The sequence below is a fragment of the Podarcis vaucheri genome (genome assembly GCF_965113315.1).
Source record: "Podarcis vaucheri genome assembly, chromosome: 3".
Lineage (NCBI taxonomy): Eukaryota > Metazoa > Chordata > Lepidosauria > Squamata > Lacertidae > Podarcis > Podarcis vaucheri.
Window position 1 is genome coordinate 35,530,081 of NC_138761.1, and position 25,536 is coordinate 35,555,616.

General features: G+C 42.0%; 1 protein-coding gene across 1 annotated transcript in view; it reads left to right on the plus strand.

Moving 5' to 3' along the window:
• ALK (ALK receptor tyrosine kinase) overlaps nt 1–25,536 on the plus strand; it is a 411,412-nt gene that overhangs the window by 320,823 nt on the left and 65,053 nt on the right. The window contains exon 10 of the mRNA XM_082214794.1: nt 654–779. Coding sequence (XP_082070920.1) covers nt 654–779 — 126 coding nt within the window. The remainder of the gene's footprint in view (nt 1–653; nt 780–25,536) is intronic.

Consider the following 25,536-nt stretch of genomic DNA (forward strand, 5'->3'; position numbering starts at 1 on the left):
TTAGGCTTAAGCTCTCTTTTCTTGCCCCTGATCTTCCAACCATTGAGATAATCAGTAATGCTGTGTGTTAAATATCCCTTTATCCAGTTTCTCCTCTGATGTAAACTCACTGTATCTCTGTCGCTGTTTTACAACCACTCTCTATAGCGTTTGCCATCTGTGAATCTACCCCTTATTTCTAATGCATTCCATTTGCTAGTGTCCTAATGCCAAATGCCTCTACAGTTGAATTTGAGCTTCTGCAGCTACAAGGGAATATATTTTTTAATTATTTGTAGCTGTTGCATTGTAACTGCAGAAGAATTGCACTCCACTGTTTTAAAGGCTAAATATGCATGTTGGAAGTTGACAATTAAACAGCAGCCACTGTATTCGCCGCCCACCCCCAATCATGCTGATGTCCTTTCACCTTGTTAGCATCTTAAGCATTCTTTCTTCCCTGCTTCCCTCCTGTTTTTTCCTCTCCATTTGTTTCAGATCCCACAGCAGCAATGGATGCCAGCCTGCCCTTCCTTTTAACGCCATCACCCGTTATGGTTGCAAACCCTTTGGCCCAGTTTGATCCACCACCAGCTGTTGTTGTCCTCCCTGTGCCAGGCCAACACGCCATATCTGCACAGTCATAAACCAGGCTGTTTTTTTGTGTGTTCCAGTCAATGAAGAGAAGACATCTCGAGACAACAGCCCGGACGCAGGCAATCTGCTCACTGAAAGAGGCAGGGGGGAAGGGCAGATTACAGAAAGGCCAACACAGGATCCTGCCCCAGTTGGCCTTGGAGGTAGGGAAATGGTTTCTTGCTGAGAATCATCATTCCAAGTGGACAGAAGTCTTCACAAGTGCAAGCTTTCATTAAATACAGTAAAGTGCTTTATTGATTATTGGGTGATGAAAAGAGAAACAATGTGACTTTTTTTAGCAAATGAGAGTGTGCAAATTTGGCATGTTTGGGCTGTGAAATATCTCTTGTATTTATTTGGACAGCTAGGGCAAGGATTTTCACAAAACCAAGAATGTTGCCATTTTGGAAAAGAATGCCTATTATTATTATTATTATTATTATTATTATTATTATTACTATTATTATCATGCATTGAAGGAAGACAAACTGATCACTGTGAGAAAATCAATGGCAAATCAAAAGTCTGTATCCTTGCTATAACTAATCCAATCTGCCATGAACTTGGCATACATTTCTCTAACCCATAATGCCTCTGAAAGGCACATGTGCGTTCCCTTTGTTTATTGCCTTTTCTGGTGTGTGGTACAGTAGTCCATCCCCTTGGTGTAGCACTGCTGTCAGCCACTGGGAGTTTCCCAATATTTTTCCCGTGTGGAAAGCAGAATGCATGGACCTGGAGTCTGCAGGGCTCGAGTTTCCACTCTGAGGTCACATCTCCCTTAGCATGGAAAAATAGAGTCAGCATGAAGGCGGGCGAAACATGAAAAGATGAAGCATGGAACCTTTGAGTGTTTTTGACTAGCAATGTCATTTTCCTGCAAAACTAGTTTCTTGTTGTTTCATGTTAACCAGGTTCTGATAACTTTGTTTTTTCCTATAAAAACTGTTAGGTATGTAAGCAGAACACCTTATTGGATCAGCTCAGATGCGAGTCTGGCTGATCGGGTCTTCGCCTATGCAACTGCCTTGCCTTAATCAATGGAGTGTTGAGCAGACTTTTACCCTAATCACAATGTGAAGGCTTGGTTTTCTTTGACACCCAGAAAGAGCTGGCCAAGCTTGTGTCCAAAGGTGACTCATCTGGGTCTTTTATATGGAAAAGTTGCAGTGCGATGGGTGGTGATAGTAGTAGTGGCTTTTCTGATGTTCTATGATGCTTCTGAAAGCAACTGATGGCTGCAGATACAGGTGACTGATGAGGGCTGCCAGTAATTTGTAGACCTACTGTAGCCAGGCTCCACTCTGCGTCTTTTTTTTTTAAAAAAAATAGACCTAGCATATCAGAGGAAATGTATTAATGCCGTGATAAATGCTGTAAACATAGATATTAACAACACCCACTGCTGTTTTCATTAGTTAGAGTGTTTGTACAGCACTTTCAAAGATAAAGAGCACTTCTGAAATGTTGTTCCATGAATCAGTTTGCAATGGAGCTGACAAGAAGGGAGATTCCTGGTCCTGCGCTTGATTTTCTGACATTAGCTCGCAACGGCCGTACATCTTGCACTGAGTGGGTTTTATAACGTGTCCTGTATAAAACATGCATAGTGCAGCAAGAAAGCTTGCACTTGAGTTGCCATTCCCCAATACGAGAGGCAATAAAGCAGGTCAGGGCATTATTCGTTCCTAAAGTGCTCAAATTTATTTATATTTACTGTGCCAAACATCGGGGAAATGGAGGGGGGGAGGAAGGCAAGCTACCTTGGAAGACTTACAAGAATGGTTTATTGGCTCTCTGGAGAGCTGATTCTCACAACTGTAGCCAGAAGATGCAGTTTCTAACCAGCCCTTACTGTCAAAAGCTGTGGGTGTCGCACTCAGAAAAGGTCATAAGAATTGACCCTGAATGTTTAGTAGTGTTGGCGGTGGGAATTGATGTAGCATGAATATCAGGGAACCATTTTGTGACAATCATAGTTTAATTTATGCCTGACTTACTATGAGCCGGATCAGTAAAGTACTGTTTTGAACAAGGGACTCTCCTGACAGCTGGTCTCAGGTATCTTATTCCTTGTTGCAGCAGACAGATTGCAGATAGACATATCTGCTTCTCTGAACTCTGCTCCTTTATAACTCCACTGCTGCAGATGTCTAGAGGATGTAGAAAGAGAAGGTGATCCAAGGAGCTAGTAACGTTGGATCTGATGCTAATGGAAACTTCTCTCCTTGGTGAATAGCAGCTGGGAAGCTGTGATGTGCAGGAAAGTGTTAACTCCCCTCCCTGCGTATCATATTCCTGATCCTCGTCTGATTGCTGCTGCCCCATCCCCTGCTTTTGGCTGCTCCTGTTGTTAAATTTTAAAAACTAGACATGTTAATTGTCATCATGCAATTAATATCCCATCTAGTCTGGCATTCAAACATTTGCAATCTCAGTTGTGTGGTAATTGATGGAAGGCTGTTGCAGATTAACTATATGCAAATATATACCAAACTTTGTAGCCAAATCAAAACTGGCTGGCATTTTCTTAATTTATTGGCTTCCACAGGAGGACATAGAGTTCACAAATGAGTGGGCAGACAAAGAGAATTCAGCTTCACTTAGTATTTCAGTTGGTTTCATGATAAGCAAAACTCACCAATAGCTTCACTCCATAGATCACCACGTGTCCCTCCACCTCCATATTAGGACAATGCCTTTATTAGGCCATCTAAAATATCATAAAATGTTTATCATCTTTTGATAATAAGCAAAACTAAGAAGGGGCAGGGAAGAGAGGGAAAAGTTGGCTGGCGTTAAAGCCATATGGTGTGCATCTATTAAAACTCTTAAGATGGAATCTGGATGGACATAACAATCATTCCAATGAGACTCCATAAGGGTTATGCAGTGATTCCATTCTTGTTTTGTTTTTTTTAACTCTTTTATTAAGGTGGGCTGGAGAACTATTGTTGTATTAAACTCACTAAGTGAGGTCACTGAAACATTTGGATGAGTTGTCATCAGTATGCTGATGACACCTAGCTGTTTCCTCTTTTCATCAAATTCAGTTGAAACTGTGGAAGTGTAGATTTGTTTCAGTAGTCAGTAATGGCTTGAATAGGAGCCAATAAATTAACGCTCCATACAAATTACACAGAAATGGGTGGGTGGGTGCTTTGCCTGGACTGGGATGTGGTGTTCCACCTGTTCTGGACAGATCAATTCAACAGTGTGTAAAAACACCGACTCAGGAAAATGCAGACTACATTGATACCCAGCATTATAGAGCAAGCCACAGTCAGATTACCTCTCTAAAGTGTTAACTTTATTGGGTGACCTTCTCTTTTCTTATTCATGTAGCAAAGCAACGGGAACCATACTCTGTCAAATCAGTCATGTTTTGTTTCATCCTTTATTATTCTCTGATGTTTCGTAATATGCTCAGAAAAGTCTACATTCTGAATATTATTCAGACACACACCCATTGGAGGGGCTCATTGGCTGACTTCCAGCACTTGTTAATTTCGAGCCTAGCTGCTGCCAGGAGCAGCACAATCAGGTCTTTGTGTGTTGTGGAAGGATTAGAACCAGTGTCCATTGATAACAATGGCAATAACTGGCCCCATCTGTAGAGGTGCCAAAAGATTCTGGGGCTCAAGACATATTCTACTAGCTGAGTCTAATTCTCCTGTTCTGGCTAATCCTGTACAGAGATCGCCTGCTCACAATTATCCATGCACTGGTTTCACCTCACTTAGCCTATTTCAATGTGAACATTGGGCTGCGTTTGAGAACTGTTTGGAAACTAATGCAAAGCAAAGCAGCATGTTTATAACTGGGACTGGATGCTATGCCAGTTTTGAAACACACTTGCTTCCAGGTGGTTTCCAAGCGCAATGCAAAGTTCCAATATTGACCTAAAGCCCTAAATAGCTTGGGATGAGGGCACCTGAAGGATCACCTTCTCCTGTATGAATCTGCCCAGATACTGAAACTGGCATCTAAAGTTCTGTTCTGAGTCATCCTAGGGCTTGAGGTAAGGCAGGTGGTGGCTGGAGTCAGGGCCTTCTCACCAGTGGCACCTCATATTTGGAATTCCCTTCCTGGGGCAGTTCATCTGGCACTGTTTTTGTTTTCCCTTAGCACCAAGTGAAACCGTCTCTATTTGTCCTAGCCTTGTAGGCTCTTTAATTTGTTTTTAATTAGATTATACTGGAATTTGATCTATTCTGCTTGTGGTGTGTTCTACTGCTTTGATATCTGTTACGCTGTACTTTTTATTTTTAATCCTTCTGAAAAACTGGCATCTTGGGCTGAAGAGCAACTAGCAAATCACTTGTATAAATAAACACAAAATAACTGGTGTCGCTTTGCTCCTTACATCTTCTTGTTGGTGTCTGGTGTTGTGCTTCAGGTGCGTAATTAGGCTGTGCTGAGGAAGTAAATACCTGATCATTCCGTGCTGAAGAAACGGTCCACCCCCTGTCGCCCCTTTTAGCTTTATTTTCAAACCAGAGGCAGACAACCCCTGCAGAGTGGTAGCAGAATCCGATTCCCTTGCTCCCCGGCAGGAATGCAGAACTGTCACTTCTATGATGAGGGGCATCCAGCCATCAAGGAAGAGAACACAACCACCAGAAATAAGTGAAAGTACCCCGTTGTGCGTTTACGAGTCTACCAGCTGGGCTGCAGACCAGGGCTCTGATTTCTCTTGCTTGGTACCTGAACAACTTTACACATCAATATCGGCCTTTGAATTGGAAAGTGTTCCACTCTGAACATTTCTGCAAATGATTTCTTTTTCCCTCCTCGTCTTTCCCATTGCCTTCTGTCCTGTTCTTAGGTCCCTCCTGCCCCTAGTAATGTTAATAATAAAACCACGGTGTGCAGTATTTCATCAGCTTTCTAAATATCTTTTAGAATTGTGCCAGATCCCCACACCCAGTTTCATGGACTTCTTTGTTCCATATGAAAGAATGGAGCTTTTTTCTCCCCTGCAGCTTATGCAATCTTAGGAGAAATTCCGAGGTTGCAAGGGGTTGGCTTTTTCCTTGAAGTATACATTGATGGCATTACTAACTTGGTCAAGTTCTGTTCTCTTTCTTAAAATTCTTTAAAGCTTTGTGCTGCTTTACAGACTTCCACAGACTTCCACGCTTTTTAGAATGTCTTCCGGGAAGTACAGATGTCAAGGGAGTCTGCCTTTGGGTTGTAAGGGACTGGTGTGAAGTTTTGGCTTTTCCTAATTAAAAAGTAATGCTCATGCTGCTCTCTGGTGCTCTGTAGGCAGCCTCCCTGTCTGGCCACACTTTTAAGAATGTCCATGGGGAGACAACATGATAGGACATATTTCAATGGGCATTCCAGGCAGCATGCAGGGCTGGAAGTTAAAATGAAGAACAGCACTCAACCTCATCATGTTATAAACGTAAACACCACATAAAAGTCCTCACATTTTACCCAACAACCCCGTAGGGATGGGCAACATTTCAGCACGAGTTTGCTTTTTTTAAAAAGTCTTCACAAGAGTTTGTCAGCATTTAAATGCACATTTCTATGAATTTACACATTTTTTGCATTCAGTGTTGCCTTTCACACAGAGCAATTACCTCTAATATTATGCATTTTGGTATTGATTGATTGATTGATTGATTGATTGGCTGACTGCTGCTTTTCTACAGTGAGCTGTGCCCAAAGCGGCTTACAGCAAACATTCAAAACATCAAAATGCAGATTTTTGGAAATACAAATATGCAATATACAGAATGTGTCAGTGAATTCAGAAATGACAAAAATAAAAGAATTTGGCAAACACAGAATAAATTCCAATATTACAAAAAGTGTATGCTATGTTTACCTTTTTTTTTTTACTGTTCATCTCTATGCACACTCTTTACGCTCACAGTTTCTTTGGCTGTAAAACTGCACCCTAAAATTCAGAGAAATGTGAATTCTGAAGGATCATTTTGCAAGTTGCTTCAGACAGCACTCATTAGGTAGTTTCACAGCAAAATGCGAACTGAACCAATTCCCACCCACCCCCATCCCTCCCACAAATGAATGTCCAAAACAGAAAAAGAAATTGGCTGAAAATATTGCTTTAGACTTCTTTTCTTTTCTTGTGTTAGGGCTTGTTATGTGTTATAGGAATGAGAATAGTCCCATGCAAGCATTCACCTTATGTATTAAATAAATAAGCATCTATGGAGGGAGGGCAGGAAGCTGCACTCCTCACCCTGGCATGCATTCACTGCATAAGAGCTGTTTGCATAGGTTCCCAATCACAGGAGAACTTCACTTGACCCCCTCTGTGTATTAGCCCAACACTCCTTCCAGTTCCATACCCAACCTCATTTGCAAGAGAAAGAAGTCCCTGTCACTGCTCCCTAGTCCTCCCCACCACTTGTTAAGCAGGACCTAGTATTGCCTCATGTGTACTGGCCTTAACTGAACGTTCTAATCTCTAGTACCAGATTTTTGCATTTCATTGGTGCTCTGGAGCAGGCATGGGCAAGCTCGGCCCTCCAGATGCTTTGGGACTACAGCTCCCCTCATCCCTAGCTAACAGGACCAGTGGTCAGGGATGAAGGGAATTGTAGTCCCAAAACATCTAGAGGGCCGAGTTTGCCCATGCCTGCTCTGGAGGGGAAGCCGTGATCCACCTGCCAAACAACTAATCCATGTCAGCTAGCAGGATCAGTATAGAAGGTATCAAAAGTACCTCTTCAATAAGGCACCCAGCACTACTGTCATTGCTGGGTGCGATGAATAGAGATGCCCGGTGCTATAACCAAAAGCACCTTACAGACTTGATTAACTTGATACCATGCTCTGAGTTGCTGCATCAGTATTAGGAATACCTATTTTAAAAGCACAGCTGAAGCTTAGAGAACTTTTCTTTGATTTCTTACAAAGGTCCATAGTTCCCCCCTAAATTTCCACTACAGTACTTTATGTATGGGCCCCAAGTTACTGTAATCTGTGATACAAATGATGCAATCTGTATGTTGTGCATCATCAACCTGAAATATCCTGCATCATCAGCTCAAAATTAAATGCACTTTGAGTTTAATTTCAAAGTGTACTGAGGCAGAAATTTCAAATTCTCACAATGCATTTTAAAGTTTATTTTATTACCTTTTAAGCCCACCTCTCCTCCACTGACTTCAACAGGGTGTACAGGGTTCCTGCCACCCCACCGCCCTCATTTTATTCTCACAACAATCCTGATAAGTAATCCTGATAAGTAGGTTAGGCTGAGTGGCTGGCCAAGGTCACAAACACACTCAGTAAACTTCATGGCTGAGTGTAGATTAGAAGCTGGACGTCTTTGATATTAATCCATCTCTCTAACCCCTATAATGAAATCCCTCTCTTTTTTATGATGATTAAAATGTAAATTGGTGTATGTTACTGACTTTGAGTCTAATTTGAATATCTGAGTTCAGTAGTTCAACCAAATCCTAAGTGTATTAATTTAAGTGCATAAACTGCTGGTTGGGGATCATGATATGACACCATCAGAGTCTATGAAGTGGACTGAGTTAGCCGAATCCCAGGGGGTGGCACCGCCACCAGAGAAGGGGGAGAAGTGGTAGCTTCTGGTGGGATCTTGTGGAGCTCATGTGAGATCTCACTGCCGCCACAGCTTTTCCTAACCTTCCCCATGGCAGGGAGCACCTCCCCCACCTGTCCTGCTGCTGCCACTACTGGAAAAGCAGCTTCTGGGCTCCAGTGAAGTCACAGCCATGTGATCCCGGTAAGCAAGGCTTTGAGAGGTGGGCAACGGCAACGCCATCTTCAAATTTTGCCTCAGGGGGCAAAATGGGATGGTCCACATTGGGACACTGCTGTTAAAGCATCTGTGCCAGCTGCTCATCTACAGCCAAGACAGGTTCATAGAATCATAGAATCATAGAATCATAGAGTTGGAAGAGACCACAAGGGCCATCGAGTCCAACCCCCTGCCAAGCAGGAAACACCATCAGAGCACTCAAGGTCTTTGTATTAATTTACAAAGCCCCAAACAACTTAGGTCCAGGGTGCTGTAAAGACCTCCTAAATGCTTATGTTACAATTTGATCATGGAGATCGTTGTTGGTCCTCTCCCAAGTTAGCGAGGCTAATTTGACAGCAACAAGAAGCCGAGCCTTCAATGTCATTGGCCCAGATCTGTAGGATGCTCTGCCAATAGAGATTCAGAAACCACCTTCAGTTTTACCTCTAAATGATTGCTGAAAACTTTTCTGTACTGCAAAGCTTCTGCAGGCAATTAAGAAAGCGTCTTTTCATAAGTGTCGGTTGATGATCTCTGATTTTCAATGCTCACACGGTTTTTATTGCATATAAACCTCCTTGTTGTAAACCACTTTGATATTTTAAATGTCACAGTAGTACATAAATATTTTTTTATCATTAAATTAAATGCTCAACTCCGTCACTCATCACCACTTTAACCTACTTGTTTTCTTTAACCCTTTCTGCGCTTGAAGCCCAGTGTTCAGTCACAAGTCATAATGTGACAATGTTGCAATAAGACTAGGGAGAGCAGGGTTCTCTTCCCCACTGCACAGCCATGAAGCTTAGTGGGTCATAGCCAAAGCTACATCACAGGGTTCTTGTGGGGATAAAATGGGGGAGGGGGGGACACACACCTTGTAAGCCACCTCAAAGTCCTTGGAACAAAAGTGCAATGTACAAAAAGGACACGCCAGAAAATAAGGCATAAATAAATATGAGAAGTATGTTCCTGAACCTTAGATAAGGCATGACTAAATCTTGTCCTTTTTGAGTCCCAGCTACAAGTTCAAGAAGCAAAGGCCTGATCCTGCCAGGGTTGAAAGTTTCATGGCTGTCTATATACTTCTGGCAGGTAAACTGGCAGCATCAGCACCACGGTGAAATCCTTTGGAGGGCAATGATCAATCGGAGCCAGCAAAAAGTAATTACAACTAATGTGATCTTTGGCTTCTTTGATAGCTCACAGGCTGTAGCATTTCCTTCTTAGCAAATCAGATTAAAACAAAGAGCCACAGTTTCTGTTGCAACTGAGAGAGAGTGATAAAATCTTGCTTCCCTCTGCTGAGTCCCTGAACTGACCTGAAAGCCCACACAACCGAAGAACTGGCTAAAATGTACCACATTAGATGATGTAGGCATACATCTGGAGAAGTTCCATTGTCTTAATTGTTCCTCCATGGAATTTATGCTATATCTATGACCAGCTTGGGATTGGCAGTCTCCTGTTGATCTCCCTAATGGGTAGGTCAGCTAATTCCAGAAAAAGTATTGAATATTCATTCTTTTCAGACTCATCTATTTTCAGACCAGTTCAGAGCAAACCCCTTTTTAGCACTGCTCCTTTTAATTGTGCCGAGAACTCCTCTATATATTGAACTCTGGAACTAGCTGAGGGTGTGATTCTGCATTTTCACTTTGTAACAAATGCTTAATATATGAACTCATCTTTAGTGACTGGTCCTCACAGGAAAACATACTAGTTCTTCCACTGAATGGTGTTTTTTCTACATCATATTCACTAATTAAATTCCCAGAGCTTCAGAATGACTGAGCATTGAGATGATACTGAGAATGTGTGCAGAACACTATGACAAAGGACAACTTACACATGCATCCGAGTAGCTTGGTTGACTTACTTGCTGGAGGTGGCTCATATCAATATTTGACATTCCACTTATAAACCCCAGATTCATAGGAGATACTGCCCTCTTGTGAACCTCATGATATATTTGTAAGTTAGCATCCATGCAAGAGGCTGTATCAGGAGGGCTGGAGAAATCAGGAGGATTTTCCGGACATATCCACAAAGTGAGTCTTGTGTGTGTGTTGCATCTCATCTTTGAAAACTGTTGGGACATCTCCATTGCTTCTGTCCAGTTCAGAATTTCTTGCCTTGTTCTTGAACTATGAATTGTGACGCCTGAACATTATGTCTGCTTCCCAACCTGCACCATTACTTGTTTGAATAAAGATCTCTTTCTTACTTCTACATAACAGCCTCTGTCTGCATGTCTTGAGTAGGAACCTGGATAGTCAGCCCTGAAATCTCTACTATCATCAAGCCCTGTAATGATTTCTCTTCTAGCATCCTCAAATGCCAGTGAGTCCTCTCTGGAAATTCCCACTTTCCTCCCTGCCAATACCCGAATCCATCTACAGTGGTGCCTCGCAAGACGAAAAGAATCCGTTCTGTCATTCTCTTCGTCTAGTGGTTTTTTCGTTTTGCGAAGCAAGCCCATTGATGGATTAGCGGATTAGCGCTATTAGCGGCTTTTAGCGGCTTATCTGCTGATCGGATCAGCTGATAAGCGGCTTAGCGAAAGGGGGGGAACCAGCAGGAACTCGCAAGACATTGTCGTCTTGCGAAGCAAGACCATAGGAAATTTGTCTTGCGAAGCACCTCCAAAACGGAAAACTCTTTCGTCTAGCGAGTTTTCCGTCTTGCGAGGCATTCGTCTTGCGGGGCACCACTGTACTTCTGGTACTGAAAGTACTCTCTGTACCCTATGCTAACCTACCCTGAGGCAGCAGATCCTGTAGAGATTTCACCATAAAAAGAAGCATGGTAGTGCATGCTTTTGGTAGATCCTTTGCCGAGTGGTTTGAGAGGGAAAGCGTGTTTCCTGAAAATAAATGAGAGAGAAAGGAAAGGAAGCACAGGAGAAGGCAGAGATGTTCAGCATGAGAGAAGTAAAAGACAGTTATGACAACTAAGGATCTATAAAAGTGTGAAGCAGGGAAAGACATGACTTTGGGAACAAAGGACCGTGAGGCAGACAGGTGACAACTTTCTGAGAACATGTAGACTTGGTCATAAATACCCCCAATGCACCTGATAAAGGTTGGAATGTGAAAAACAGGAATATAAGAGGAGTTTTAATATGTGTCATCCTTGGTATTTGCAACCATTTCTCTTCCTTTGCTGCACATCTCCTTTGTCTTGTAGTAAGTACTTTCCATTCAACTCACTTTTCCTCTTACATGAGAACATAGGAAGCTACCTTACAGAAATCCAAACCACAAGTCCATCTGACTCATTAGTGTTGACACTAGAAGGCAGCATTTTTCCAGGGTTTCAAACAAGTCCCAAGCCCAGTCCTACTGGATACATCAGGGATTGAACTTGGGACTTCTGACACTTGGCTTCCAAATAAGGTTGTCAATATGCAATCACCATTAAAATTGCCCCCTTTGCACAATTTTACAGGGGACCAGGTGGTGTACAGCAATTACTGCCACCCCAGTACTGCTTCTTTTTTCTTGCCATGGAAACTCCATTAAGGAGTGAAAGAGAAGCACACAGCACAGTCTCTTTGCAGATGTGGATATAAAAATGCCTTATTGAGGCACAGTGAGGAAAGGGCACCACGTGTTGGGGATGCCTTCCATTCTCTCTGGTTTACCTGCAAGTCCTTTTCCTGAATCTACTGGCTCTCGCCCTTCTTGCATCCACATCATGCTTTTAAAGCACACGGCTTTCCCCAAAGTATCGTTGGAACTGTTGTTTTTGCGTGTTCAGACCCAGAGACCTCCCCCCTAAATAAAGTCACACTTGACTCAAATTTTAGTTTTGGTTTTTGGCAGAATTTAGGCCACAACTTTATTGATTACAGTAGGTGAGTGGTTGCATAGGCTCTGGTTTGACTAGCTCTCTGCATCCTTGCAGGCAGCGCTGACCCAGGGCACCAGCATAGGTCATCCAAGGGTGAACACCTGGGTAGGCAAAAAGCCGGGAACAGACTATGTTCACCTCCCAGATGCCCCCCTGGACTCAGGCATGGGTACAACCCCCTCTCGGTGGTCAGTCTCCAGGTCTCACCACAACACATGCCCTCTTTTAGGGAGGACACTATTTAAGGGTTCTGAGAAATATAGCTCTGTGATGAGTAAACTTACAGTTCCCAGGAAACTTTGGGGAGAAGCCATGACTGTTGAAGTGGTATAGATGTGTTTTAAACATACTGTGTACATGTAACCGAAATTACCGGTACTTGCTTCCAGGAGTGAGGTTTCTTCAAAAAGCATACTTTAATTAGCTGTTTAATCAGCAGATTACATTAAAAATAGCAGTGCTTAAATCTGTGCATATTCTGGCTGTAATCCTGTAAAGCTGAAATCCTCAGGCCCTTTTCTATGGACACTTTTTTTTCTTTCACAATTGCACTATGGTACAGTAGCACAACAGGGATTCAGGTGGTGCTGTGGGTTAAACCACAGAGCCTAGGACTTGCCGATCAGAAGGTCGGAGGTTCGAATCCCTGTGACGAGGTGAGCTCCCATTGCTTGGTCCCTGCTCCTGCCAACCTAGCAGTTTGAAAGCATGTCAAAGTGCAGATAGATAAATAGGTACCGCTCCGGTGGGAAGTTGAACGGCTTTTCCGTGTGCTGCTCTGGTTTGCCAGAGTTATGCTGTTAGTCATGCTGGCCACATGACCCAGAAGCTATCTGCGGACAAACGCCAGCTCCCTCGGCCAGTAAAGCGAGATGAGCGCCGCAACCCCAGAGTCGTCCACGACTGGACCTAACAGTCAGGGGTCCCTTTACCTTTACCTTTACCTTTACAGTAGCACTAGTAGGAAAAATGAAGCAGACAAGTTTTCTAGCTGGTTATGTAACTCACTAGATAGGGTTCTCTTATCACACATGGCTGTGAAATCAACTAGGCTACATATCACGTATTCTGAGGTGAAATCCACTGCCTACTTACTCAAATGTAAATATTTTCTTTTTCCCCTGTGCTGTTGTAGGCACTCCCTTTGAATACTACTTTGTGTAATTTTTGCTATTGTACTGCTTCAAGTGCTGTTAAAAAAATACAACCTTCACTCCCAGGGTGCTAAAAAGGCACTGAGAACCACTTGCTTCAAAATGTTGCAAGAATGGTGTTTGTGTGGTGACCAATGAGGCATGAGACCCAGGAATGTTGATAATTTAATTGCAATTCTGCTCAGCAGTTTGAGCAACAAGGTTATTCTGTGGTTGAGAGTTTAGTCTATTGCTGTCAGTATCTCCCCCATCATATGGCCTTCTTGTAGCTTGTGTGGTTTGTTACTTCCACCTCTCCCCGACATTGTTTCTGTCCTGTGCCCCTTTGTACTCTACCTAGACCAGTTTCTTGGCTCATCCTCTGATCTCTGGCTTTTCCTGGACTCCCAGTTTGGATTTCCCTTGTACACAATCAAAGTAAATCAAATTCATTGATGCAGGACCACTGTGGGCAGACCTCACCCTCCACTTGTAACGCGGGACGTTCTTACATACACGACAAATAAGAAAGGCTGTATGTAACATTGGTAGGTCCCTAGCTCACCTAGCCATATTCGTAAATATAGCTCTCAAATATTCAATGCTTAAGCCTCATTTTTTTCTCTGAATTGCACCCTGCTAGTTCCAAACTCTGTTGATAAAAGACCTGTCTCATTAAGCAGTTAAGAAGTAACTTCTCCTCCTCCCCCTGTCCCCAGTTCTCTCTCAAATCTCTTGTCAACTTGTCAACGTCTGCATCATCTTCATTAATCCATTTTCCTCCTGTGGCCAACATCAGATTTTGACACATTGCTTTGTGTTTCAGATGGGACCGTCTGTTGTTTCTCTCCCCACCCATCCACCCCAGCTCCATCTTCTGCCCTCTTCATGACAGCTGGTTTTCACAGGCCCTTTAGAGTCTAGCGCTGGAAGAGGTCCTGCTTCAAGGGCCATGTGGCTGATTCTCGGAAGGCCTCTGAGTCACGTTAGTTAATCAGATGAAGGAGCTGAAAGGAACAGTGGAGCAAATACTAAGTACAAGAAAATTACATTTGTTGGCTCTTCACATGCAATTATACTAACTGAACTGTTGGCATAATGCAATAAAGATGTCTGCAGAATAGTATTTCTATATTAAGTGGCAGTTAACTCACTGAGTGAACAGCTCCAACCCCGAAAAGATTGGTTTCCCATACATTCACGGCGGATGTGCTGGGATAGGTGATGGGATTGGATAGCCTCTATGGTGACTGCCGAAGTAAAGAAGAGTGTTTTGTCAATATTTATTGTCTGCAAAATGCCCGTAATTGTAATGAGCAAAGTCTCTCTGCAAGACGAGGCAGCTCTTGCATTTCAAGGGCCTTGGGTGTGCATATGTGTGGTACATCTCTGCCTGCTCTTCGTGGACACATCCTGTAGGTCCTTGGCTGGGCTACCCAGTGGAAGGCAGGTTTTGCCCTTGCTGCTATAATATCCTCAAGAACAACACTCCACACCCTGTTCATAAGAGTGAATAGGAGAGTATAGTCAGAAGACTATACTCCTGCCAGTACATTTGTACCATCCCACCATGCCTCTCACGTTGGGTGTATTATTATTATTATTATTATTATTATTATTATTAATAATAATAATAATACCTCACCCATCCGGCTGGGTTTCCCCATCCACTCTGGGTGGCTCCCAACAGATTAAAAACAGAATAAAGCATCAAGTATGAAAACTGCCCTAAACATGGCTGCCTTCAGATGTCTTCTAAAAGTCATATAGTTGTTTATTTCCTTGACATCTGATGGGAGGGCGTTCCACAGGGTGGGTGCCACTACTGAGAAGGCCCTCTGCCTGGTTCCCTGTAATCTCACTTCTCGCAGTGAGGGAACTTCCAGAAGACCCTCGGAGCTATACCTCAGTGTCCAGGCTGAACAATGGGGGTGGAGATGCTCCTTCAGGTATACTGGGCCAAGGCAAGTAGCAAATTCAAGGAGTGCAGGGTCCCTTCATGATAGTCACAGCCACTCACCCTCACGGCCAAGCCAATTCTAAGATCATACAAATATGCAATAATAATAAAACATTAAAACCTCATTATTTTATTCACTTGCTGGAGCAAGGGAGTTCTATCAATAGCCCTGATGGTCTAAGTCCTTTCTGCTGCTTTAAAAAATGGTTCTGGAGCTGCACTTCCCTAGGCACTTCCTCCCCTCCCCCCAGCAAAGCACAAGCAGTAAACCATAGAGCAAACAATGGCTAGAGCTTATGGTTGTCTGAAGTGAGCAAACCGCAAGCCTAGGTTGCAACAACATGCTAAGTCAAACCATGGCTTAGCTCACCATGGTCCAGGAACAGGTCTGGAGAAGGAGCAGAATGGCCACAATCTCTGTCTGGGAGCATTCACACTAGTACATTCACATTGAACTGTGGTTTGGCTTAACATTATGTTAATGGGTCAATGTTTCATCTTCACTCAGAAGGATACAGCTGTGCTATGGAAGTAAATTAGGAGAGGAGCAAAATTTATTTTGCACAAGGGCCTGCAACCATTATGGCCACTACAGAGGTTGTATAGCAGGTCACTGAGGTCAGAGGAGTAGGAACCTATTTGAGCAGAGCAAGGAGGGAGGGAGTTCAGGCACACACACACACACACACACACACACACACACACAGTTGGCATGGCTGCCCCCAGCTGGTTCAATGCAGCCTCCAACCCTTTCAGCCGCACACGTAGAAGCAAGCTTTCACATGCTCCTTTCCTTGGCTGTTTCTTTTTAGTTTGGCATCCAGAATTTTAATCCAATTGTCACTTCTCTCTAACAGAGTGGTCTAGATTTCATTCCCCCTCAAACAACGGCTCAGATGTGGGTGTCTCTAATATCCTGCACAGTGAAAGCTGCCATGCATGATTCATTTAGCTTCTCTGCAATTTCCCTGTCTTCCTTCAGTACTCCTTTTGCACTGCTGGGAAGGCCATTTAATAATTTCCACAGAGCTGAAAGGCCCATTACCCCTTTCATTATTCTACATCCTTTCAGTTTCTGTACTTAGCTGTATATATATATACAGCCTGGATTCTGTGAAGATCCACTGCTAGCTTGAAGGCCATCTTTCACATTTCCCTCCACCATTAACCTTTGTCCCTCTCATTGCTGAGGGAGGTAATGGCTATAGGTCCCACTCCATTGCACACAGGGACACTATTAAGCAGAAACAACAGAAATGAAAAGTTTCCTTCCTTACTGTTTCTTGGAAGATATTGGTGGTGTGTTTTGTCTGGCTGCCTTCAGTGCACATTTGGGATAGTGAATTTGAATCATTCTTCCTTCCCTGAAATTGAGTGGCAAATATATACCTCCTTGTATTATGTCCTCTCTGGCATCAAAATATGGATTAAGAGACCAAGCAAACAAGCTAACAGACTCAAACCGAGACCAAAGCTATGCATAGTTTAAATGTATGTGTTCTTTGTTTTGTATTAGCAACCACTGACTTTGCAGCCTCAGGACCAGGGGTCAGCAACCTTTTTCAGCCGTTGGCCAGTCCATCATCCCTCAGACCATGTGGTGGGCCAGACTATATTGGGGGGGGGAATGAATGAATTCCTCTGCCCCACAAATAGTCCAGAGATGCATTTTAAATAAAAGCACACATTCTACTCGTGTAAAAACACCAGGCAGGTCCCACAAATAACCCAGAGATGCATTTTAAATAAAAGGACACATTCTACTCATGTAAAAATACGCTGATTCCCAGACCATCCGTCGGCCGGATTGTGAAGGCGATTGGGCTGCATCCGGCCCACGGGCCTTAGGTTGCCTGACCCTGCTCAGGACTATAGGGCAGGATTGATACACTGCACTCCTGTCTTGGCAACCAAAAAAGTCCAGAGGTATATAGGGACAGAGGAAAAAGTAAGTTGATTAATGTACATTTTACCTTTGTACAGTAGGCTAGTCCACACACTCACATCCCTCTCTCTGCCCTCCATCCAGGTAGATAAGAGTCCTTATCAGAATTTGAGGATACATTCTAGCCAGGCAAAAACACTGAAAAGATGGTGCAAAGGACAACATTTTTCCTGTGTGTATCATACCCACATTACCCTCCATTTCACAGACCCAAGCATCTTTCTTTGATGGGCCATTGACACCTTTGTCATGCTTAACAACTTCTATCCCAGGAGAAGACTCCAAGCATTTGGTAGTTTCTAGCATTCAGTAATTTCTAATATTCACGAACTTGTTAGAATGATGCATCCTCAACTCTGGTAACATTACTAGATAGGGGGCAGAAGTTTCTGAAGAGTGGGAAATGGGGAAGATGCCCTTTTCCTCACTCCAGATACTTCTCTGTATGTGGGGATGGGCTGACTGTTATTTTATAGCCTTGTTGCATCAACCTCATATTTCCCCTTTAAGCTGCTAGGGACTCAAGCAAGCCAATTTCCCCCTTTCCTTTTTCTTTTAACCAGGAACTCTCAACATCCCATGGCTTACTTCTTCTCAGTATGCCAAACAGATCCTGAAAGTTCCCTGAGCACATATTCTTGTTGCTTATTTCTTTTGATTTAATATACTTCTGCATATCCAGGGAGTCTCCAAAGTATGTCAATATCACTACCTTATTTTTGGGTGGCCCCATTCTGTTTCCAGACGGATAGGCATTGGATCATCCAAGATCAGTGCAAAAGTGATGGAAGGATGAGATGGGATGGATACCTGCCGATTGAGGATCACGCTTCATGCATCTGATGACCATGGCTCTAGTCCACGAGAGCTTATGGCATAATAAATCTGTCCTTAAAGTGCCACAATACTCTTGCATGTCCCCTCCCCCCACAAAAAAACCAACAACTATTACAGCTACTTCTTTGGGGGGGGGGAGTTCCAAAGTTATATTATGCATTGCTCGGTGTGTGGAGAGAATGTTTTATGCCAGTTACGGCTACTTTTATGGTGCATGTAAGGTTGTGATGCTTTTATCTTCTCCAATCTTAATAAAAGCTTTTCTTGAGCAAATCTGCTTAATTAAGCATTGGCTCAGAACTACTTATGTTAATGCACTTAGACCTGTGAGGCACAGCTAACATGCTTGTTGCCATTCTCCTTACACTTGCTTGCTCGCATTTGTGAACTGCAAAATTGCTTTCCATTCCAGCAGAATATGTGTGCCTTTCCTCTCTGCAGACCTGACTGAGTTTTCTAAAATTACCTCTGAGATGCTCACAGTTGCATAGGCTATTCTTTACGGTGGCTATGGAAGACCTACAGACTGAACTTTGGCTATACAAGAGCAGAAAAGTTCAGCTTCAGAATGACTCACACTGACAATGTTCCTCGCCGCGTAGGGATGTGCGAGTCACTATGTTCAGGGTCTTATGAATTCTTTATTCCAGCCTCTGAAATGAGGAGAGCAAATTCTGCAAACCAGATGCAGGCATTCTGTTATATATACTATAAATCATTTAGGCATTCTTTTCTTTTTTTGTAATGGAGGCAACACAGCTTTTGGATTTTATCAGCTGAGCTGTTGGGATGTTTACAGAATGACCATAAACATGCTTAATTGTGAGAGACTGAATCAGGGAGCTTAGAATGTTTGGCATAGTCTCCTCTGAGGGAAGCAAAATATCAGTTTGGCTGGGACTAAAACTTAGGGACAAAATGAGATGTGCTGGCAAGGGGGGCAGGCTGAATGAGAACAAAGACACCACTGCAGAAAGCAGGGAAGCTAAGAAGCAGGGTAGGGCCAGATTTAGGTTTGATGAGGCCCTAAGTTACTGAAGGTAATGGGGCCCTTTATATGTCCCGCTGTCCTTTGTCAACAACAAATTGTCACTGTTTTTTGTGTTGAATATATGCTATATGGTAATTTATGGACCTAATAGGTATCTAAAGCCATTTGCCACTGTTGCTGTATGTAGGTTTTATTTTATTTGTTTTTTATCTTATATTTTGGAAATGTACACCCAGGTGTTTTTTCCTTTAAATTTTTTGGGGGGCCCAAGAGAGTGGGGCCCTAAGCGATAGCTTGTTTAGCTTATACGTAAACCCGGTACTGAAGCAGGGGGTCACTTGTTACTACTCAGATGCTCTTTTTTTGTAATTTTCAGTTATATACATTTCAATATTTTTACAATCATTTTAACATTTCAAAACTTGACTTCCTTCCTCCTCTTTCTGCAGTTCCTTAAATTTATACTTATCATTTCCTGCGTATTCTGAATTTATTTAACTTATTCTTTTATTCATCTACTTAATTATTTACTCTTAAGAAACTACAGGTTGTTACAATAATCCTGCTAATGTCCTTATCTGTTTACGATTTATTTGTACATATTCAATAAACCATTTCTATTCTTTTATAAAAAGTTTGTTGCCTTGATTTCTTATTTTTCTGTTAAGTTTCATGATTTCTGCATAATCCATGAGTTTTTGTATCCAGTCTTCTTTTGTCGGGACTTCGTCTGTCCATTTTTGAGCCAATAATATTCTTGCTGCTGTAGTCACATGCATGAATTAATTTCTATACTATTTAGGTATACCCCTAAAATTCCCAGAAGGAAAGCTTCTGGTTTTTTTTACAAATGTTATTTTAAATATCTTTTTCAATTCATTGTATATCATTTCCCAGTAAGCTTTAATCTTACTATAAGACCACCACATATGATAGAAAGTACCTTCTTTCTCTTTGCATTTCCAACACTTATTCAATTTTGATTTATACATTTTTGCTAGTTTACTCGGTGTTAGATACCATCTATATAACATTTTCACATAGTTTCTCTTAAAGCATAACATGCTGTAAATTTTATATCTGTATTCCACGATCTTTCCCATGCTTCCATATCTTTCTTAACCAATCTCTATTGCCCAATGTATCACTGAAGATTTTACTTGCTCATCCTTTGTTTGACAGTCTAATAATATCTTATACATTTTAGACAGCACTTTAACATTACATTCCAACAGATCTCTCCATTTCTGATATTTGTTCCCCAAACCCTAGTTTCTTATCTTTCTTAAATGCTTCATTCAGTTGATGATATTGTATCCATGTTGTTAACTTTCCTTATAAATCCTTAAATTCTTTCAATTTAAACTTACCTTGCTCTTGCTTTAGTAAAGTTCTATAAGTTGCCCAAACTTCTATCTTATTCCTTTTCTTTAATGCTTTGGCTTCCAACGGTGAGAGCCAAAGTTTTTGTCTCCAATAAGTTTTTATATTTCTCCCATATTCTATACAATTTTTCCTGATTATATGATTTGTAAAACCTTCCTTTACTTTCACCTTTTCTACCCCAGATAGGCGTGGCAACCCAAAATATTATCATGACCTTCTAAATCTAAGATACCTGGATTCTCCTGTGTCATCCATTCCTTCAATCAACAAAAACAAAATGCTTCGTAATATAATCTCATATCTGGCAGGGAGAAACCTCCTTTCTCTTTTGCGTCTATCAATATTTTACATTTTATTCTCAGGTTTTTTCCTTGCCAGATATATTTAGAAATATATTTTTGCCATACATTGAAACAATCTGTCTTGCCAATCAACGGAACTGATTGAAACAACAATAACATTCTTGGCAATATTCATTTTTATAGTAAACACTCTGCCTAACTGTGAAAGTTTCATTCTACTCCAAATTTGCAGATTTATTTTAATATCTCCACAGGTTTTTAAATAATTATCTTTATATAGATTTATATTATTTGCTGTTAACCATACACCTAGATACTTGACCTTCCTTTCAGTCTTTAGACCTGACACATCTTGTAATTAATTTTTACTCTCATCATTCATATTTTTACCAAGAGTTTGGTTTTATCTTTATTAATCTTAAGACCTGCTACATCTCCCCAAAAAATTATCTCTTGTAATACTTTTGAGATTGACTCTGTTGGTTCTACAGATATCACCATGTCATCTGTGAATGTTTTCAGTTTATATTGTGTCTGTCCCACTCTTATACCTTTAATTTCTTGATTACATCTTATTCTTTGCACCAATACTTCTAAAACTAATATAAACAACAAGGCTGACAACGGGCAGCCTTGTCCCGTTCCTTTAGTTATTTTACAATTCTCAGTCAGTACATTATTTACTATCAAATTAGCTAACCAATATATAATGCTCTGACTCCTGCAGAGCACTCATTCTTGTGAATCTTCACCTACAGTTTGAAGTAGACTATGGGGCAGGGGAGATATTGGGATCAGTTCACAATTAAATGTGAACTTACCTAATTTTCAGTTTCCGAAACAAAAACACATAGTACAGAACGTGGACTTCTCCAAATTTAGCAGTGGTGTGCACAGTAATGCACATGATCGTGTAATGTGTGTATATGAATGCATTTCAATAGTGCAAATAACATTAAAAATGCATTATATTAGGGGAAATTGCTTTGCAAAGATGTGTATTTTAAGTGGAATTTCACACAAAAGTTGTATATTGGGAGAAAATCATGCTGAAATATCTTCACGTGCACTTCAAAAAGGCACACACAAAACGATGTGAAAATGTGGAGAACTGAACCTTCTGGAAAAAGGGAAACTGAGAGAAACCAAAATTGGTATATTTGCCCATCTCTACTGTGTACAATTCAAAGTCATAAAATGCAATGCAAGTGCAATAAAAACAAGGTATTTAGAAGTTGGAAACAATGGTAGGGAAGCTGAAGATGTGCCTTGCCTGAGGTTGCCTTCTGGTCTAACTCTGGCCCAGTCTGTACCCTGATTTTTCAGAGTTCAGCCATGATGCCAGTAGTTCAGAGAATAGTTTGCTGCTTTTGAAAATTTGAGCAACTGAGATTTTGTTCAGCAACTTTGTTAAAAAAACCAAGACTGGGGCTTGCAGCATGCGGCGTGCTCTGGGTAATAAGATTATCCAACCAACGTTGTATCTCTGTGTTCTGCACTGCAGAACAAAGAGAGAGCCATGCATTTGCCAGTACAATGCACAACAGCATTACGGTTGTTTGCAGATGGAAAATGCTACACTGCAGTCTCTCGAGCTAGTTAAAGGGGTTCCATTTCAGCGCCGCTACTTTCATCTGTGGAGATCAAAAGCTGTGCTCCAAATTGAATTACTCAAAACTACCATAACATGTGGCAACCTGTAGAAACCAATCTGTATGACGTTTTAATGGCATATGTGTGACACCCGGAAGATTTCTTTTCCTCGGTCCATGGAGGGAGGAGAGGGGAGGGGGAATCAATAATATACAAAGGAGAAACATTCGGTTTCTTTATGGAAATGACCTCCTCTGAGGCAATGTAGTCAGTGTTTAAAAGAGCTTTGAATACCTGTTTTGATATTCTTAAGGCTTCGGGCAAATGTTACATACAGATTTTAGATCAATGTGAGTTTCATGGAAATTACCCAGGGTGGGTAAGGGAATTAGATCAGTCTGTGACTCACTTCTTTCATATTTATATTCAGATTCAGACTATATAAATGGCATCTTCATATACATTTAGTGGTGTAATAAACTAAGGGGATGGAAAATTGGAGTGGAGAATAATACCTACCCCAAAGGCCAGCTCTTGGCTCCAATGTTTATTCCTAATTCCCTTTCTGATTAGGGGTACTTCTATGTACCCCTAATCACCTTCCTGGAAGTTATTCCCCATTCTAGGTGTTGTGAGTTACCCTGATTTCGCTTCTAAAGTGAAAACACAGCGTACAGAATCCTTTCTCCTTCCATTTTATATTGCTGAATTTTGGATGCAGTTTGCCACCTCCGTCAGTCCCTTCATTTGCATCTCCACACACACACACACTTTTCTACATAAACAAAGCTACATGTACAAATTGCTTTTGTTTTGTTTTGGCAGTGCTTGTACCTGTTTCAGTGTGATCAAGCATATCATGATTGTATTAAGATTGCTATTTTGTGCGTTCGCCTAGAGTTTATCAGTGTGCAGGACTTTTAGCAATGTGCAGGATTTGAATTTGCACATCATTAAAATACCACCAGTAACATACCCACAAGGAATCTAGATGCAATCACACACACACACACACACACACACACACACACACGAAGGTAGCTTTTTTAATGGTCGTTGGTATCAATGAAGATGCAAATGAACTGAAGAAAGTGGAAGTGATAGAAAATAACATATGCTTCCATTCTGAAATTTAGTTTAAAAATTATTTTAGCTTAACCAGGATCTAGGAGAAGTAGAACAAAGGGACAGAGTGAAGCCATGGAAGGGAAGGGAAAATGTTTATTACATGGTTATTTCTCCCACCTTGTGTTCTCACAGCAATCCTGTGAAACCGGTTAGGCTGAGCCCAAAATCGCTTGAGTGAGCTTCACACCTAAGTGGGGATTTGAACCCAGGCCTCCCTTCTCCTGGTATGATGCTGTAACCACCACAGCACACTGGCTTCCAGATTCTTTCATCCTTATGTATGAATCACATCCAAATATTTTTTTAAAAAATCATTATTTTATTTCATAGAGTTGAGGGCTATTGATGACTGCTGGTCAGGATAGCTATGCTCTGCCTCCACAGTTAAGAGGCTGCAATCCTTCATAATACCAGTTTCTGGAAACCACAGGAGGGGAGAGTGCTCCTGGGTTCGAATCCTCCTTGGTGGTTTTCCAGAGGCAACTGTTCAGCCACTGTGAGAACAGGATGCTGGACTAGACAGGCCAGCAGACTTTTTTTACATTCTTAACTTCAGATTCTAGAGTTCTCGTTGCCACTTTTGATATGGCAGCGCAATCCTAACCATGTTTGCTCCGATGCAGGGATGTAACAAGGCAGACATTTTAACCCACCCACAACAGTCACCACAAGATACCCTTTGGATATAACTCTGACTGGATAAGGTAATTAAGCTCCCCCCACTTGCAATTCTTTACTAAGTGACGTTACCACACCCTGCAAATGGTTCACATTAACAACATTTTGAATTGTTTTCACTGCTCCCCTTTCTTGGCTCAAGCTACTGTTACTAGGATTAGCCTGTACCGCTCACATTGTAATGCATCTTCTTTCTCAGCTAGCTGCTTCTTCTTTCTTCTTCTTTTGACTAGCTTCTTTTTCACAGACTGCAATAGCACTGCCAAATCATTAACATCACATTTACTTTGTCGCACAGTTTAGTTGGGTTGAAATGAACAGGACTTGAATGTCAACAACTATGTACCTTATGAGGGTTATACACTATATCAGGCTTGTTCCAAGCGACTGTGATCTACTCCCACTATTAAAAAGACTGGTGGTGATTACCCACTGGGTTGACCAAACCTTTTTTTGGGAGATCAAAGTTGTCTCTAGGGGTGGGTGGGAGGGGTCCCAATATCTACCAGTAGATTGTGATCTACCTGTTGGCCATCCCTGCCCTACATATATAGTGTACTGCCTACCGTGTTGATTTAGGACTTGGGAGACTAGGGATCAAACTCCTCCCCATACTGAAGCTATGAAGCTCACTGGGTGACGTTGGGGCCGCCGGTCTCTCAGAATAAGTTACTTCACTGCGTTTTTGTGGGGATCAAATGGAGAGGGAGGACGAACCAAGTATGTCACCTTTGACTCCTTGGCAGGGGCTATGAATGTAAAAATATATGCCACCCCTGCTCTCTTCTCTCACCAATGTGCCTTCCTGCCAAATCTGCACTCCTTTGCAAGCCCCCTTCTCCCACACCTGGCCAACCCGCTCTCTTTTCATCTCGCCAACCCCCCCTACTCTTGACACCTTACCCACCCACTCACTCACTCACCTAGCTGGCCCAGCCCAAACCCTTTTAGAGGAGGGTGGGAGATGCTTCAGAGAGCACTTTGCCAGACCATTTTCTGAAGTGCTTCCCACCTTGCTTTAAATGCTCCTCCAGCAACATTTGATGGGAGGAGGCTGTGATTCAGAGACCCATTTGCTAAATCGTTGTGCAAAGCATCTTCCACCATCACTTAAACTTTTCTCCTTCCTCAACAGCTCACCTGGGCTGCCCTCCACCCCTGTCACTTGCTCACTTGGCTGCCTGCTGGTCCATTGCTATGCTGCAGTTGGCATGGCCACCTATAGGCTGCCACACAAACTGCAGCATGATGACAGTCATACACAAATATATATTAGAGAGAGATTATATAAAATACGCCATCGAAACCTGATGCATCTGGAAAAACAGAAGTGAATTCTTTGTTACAC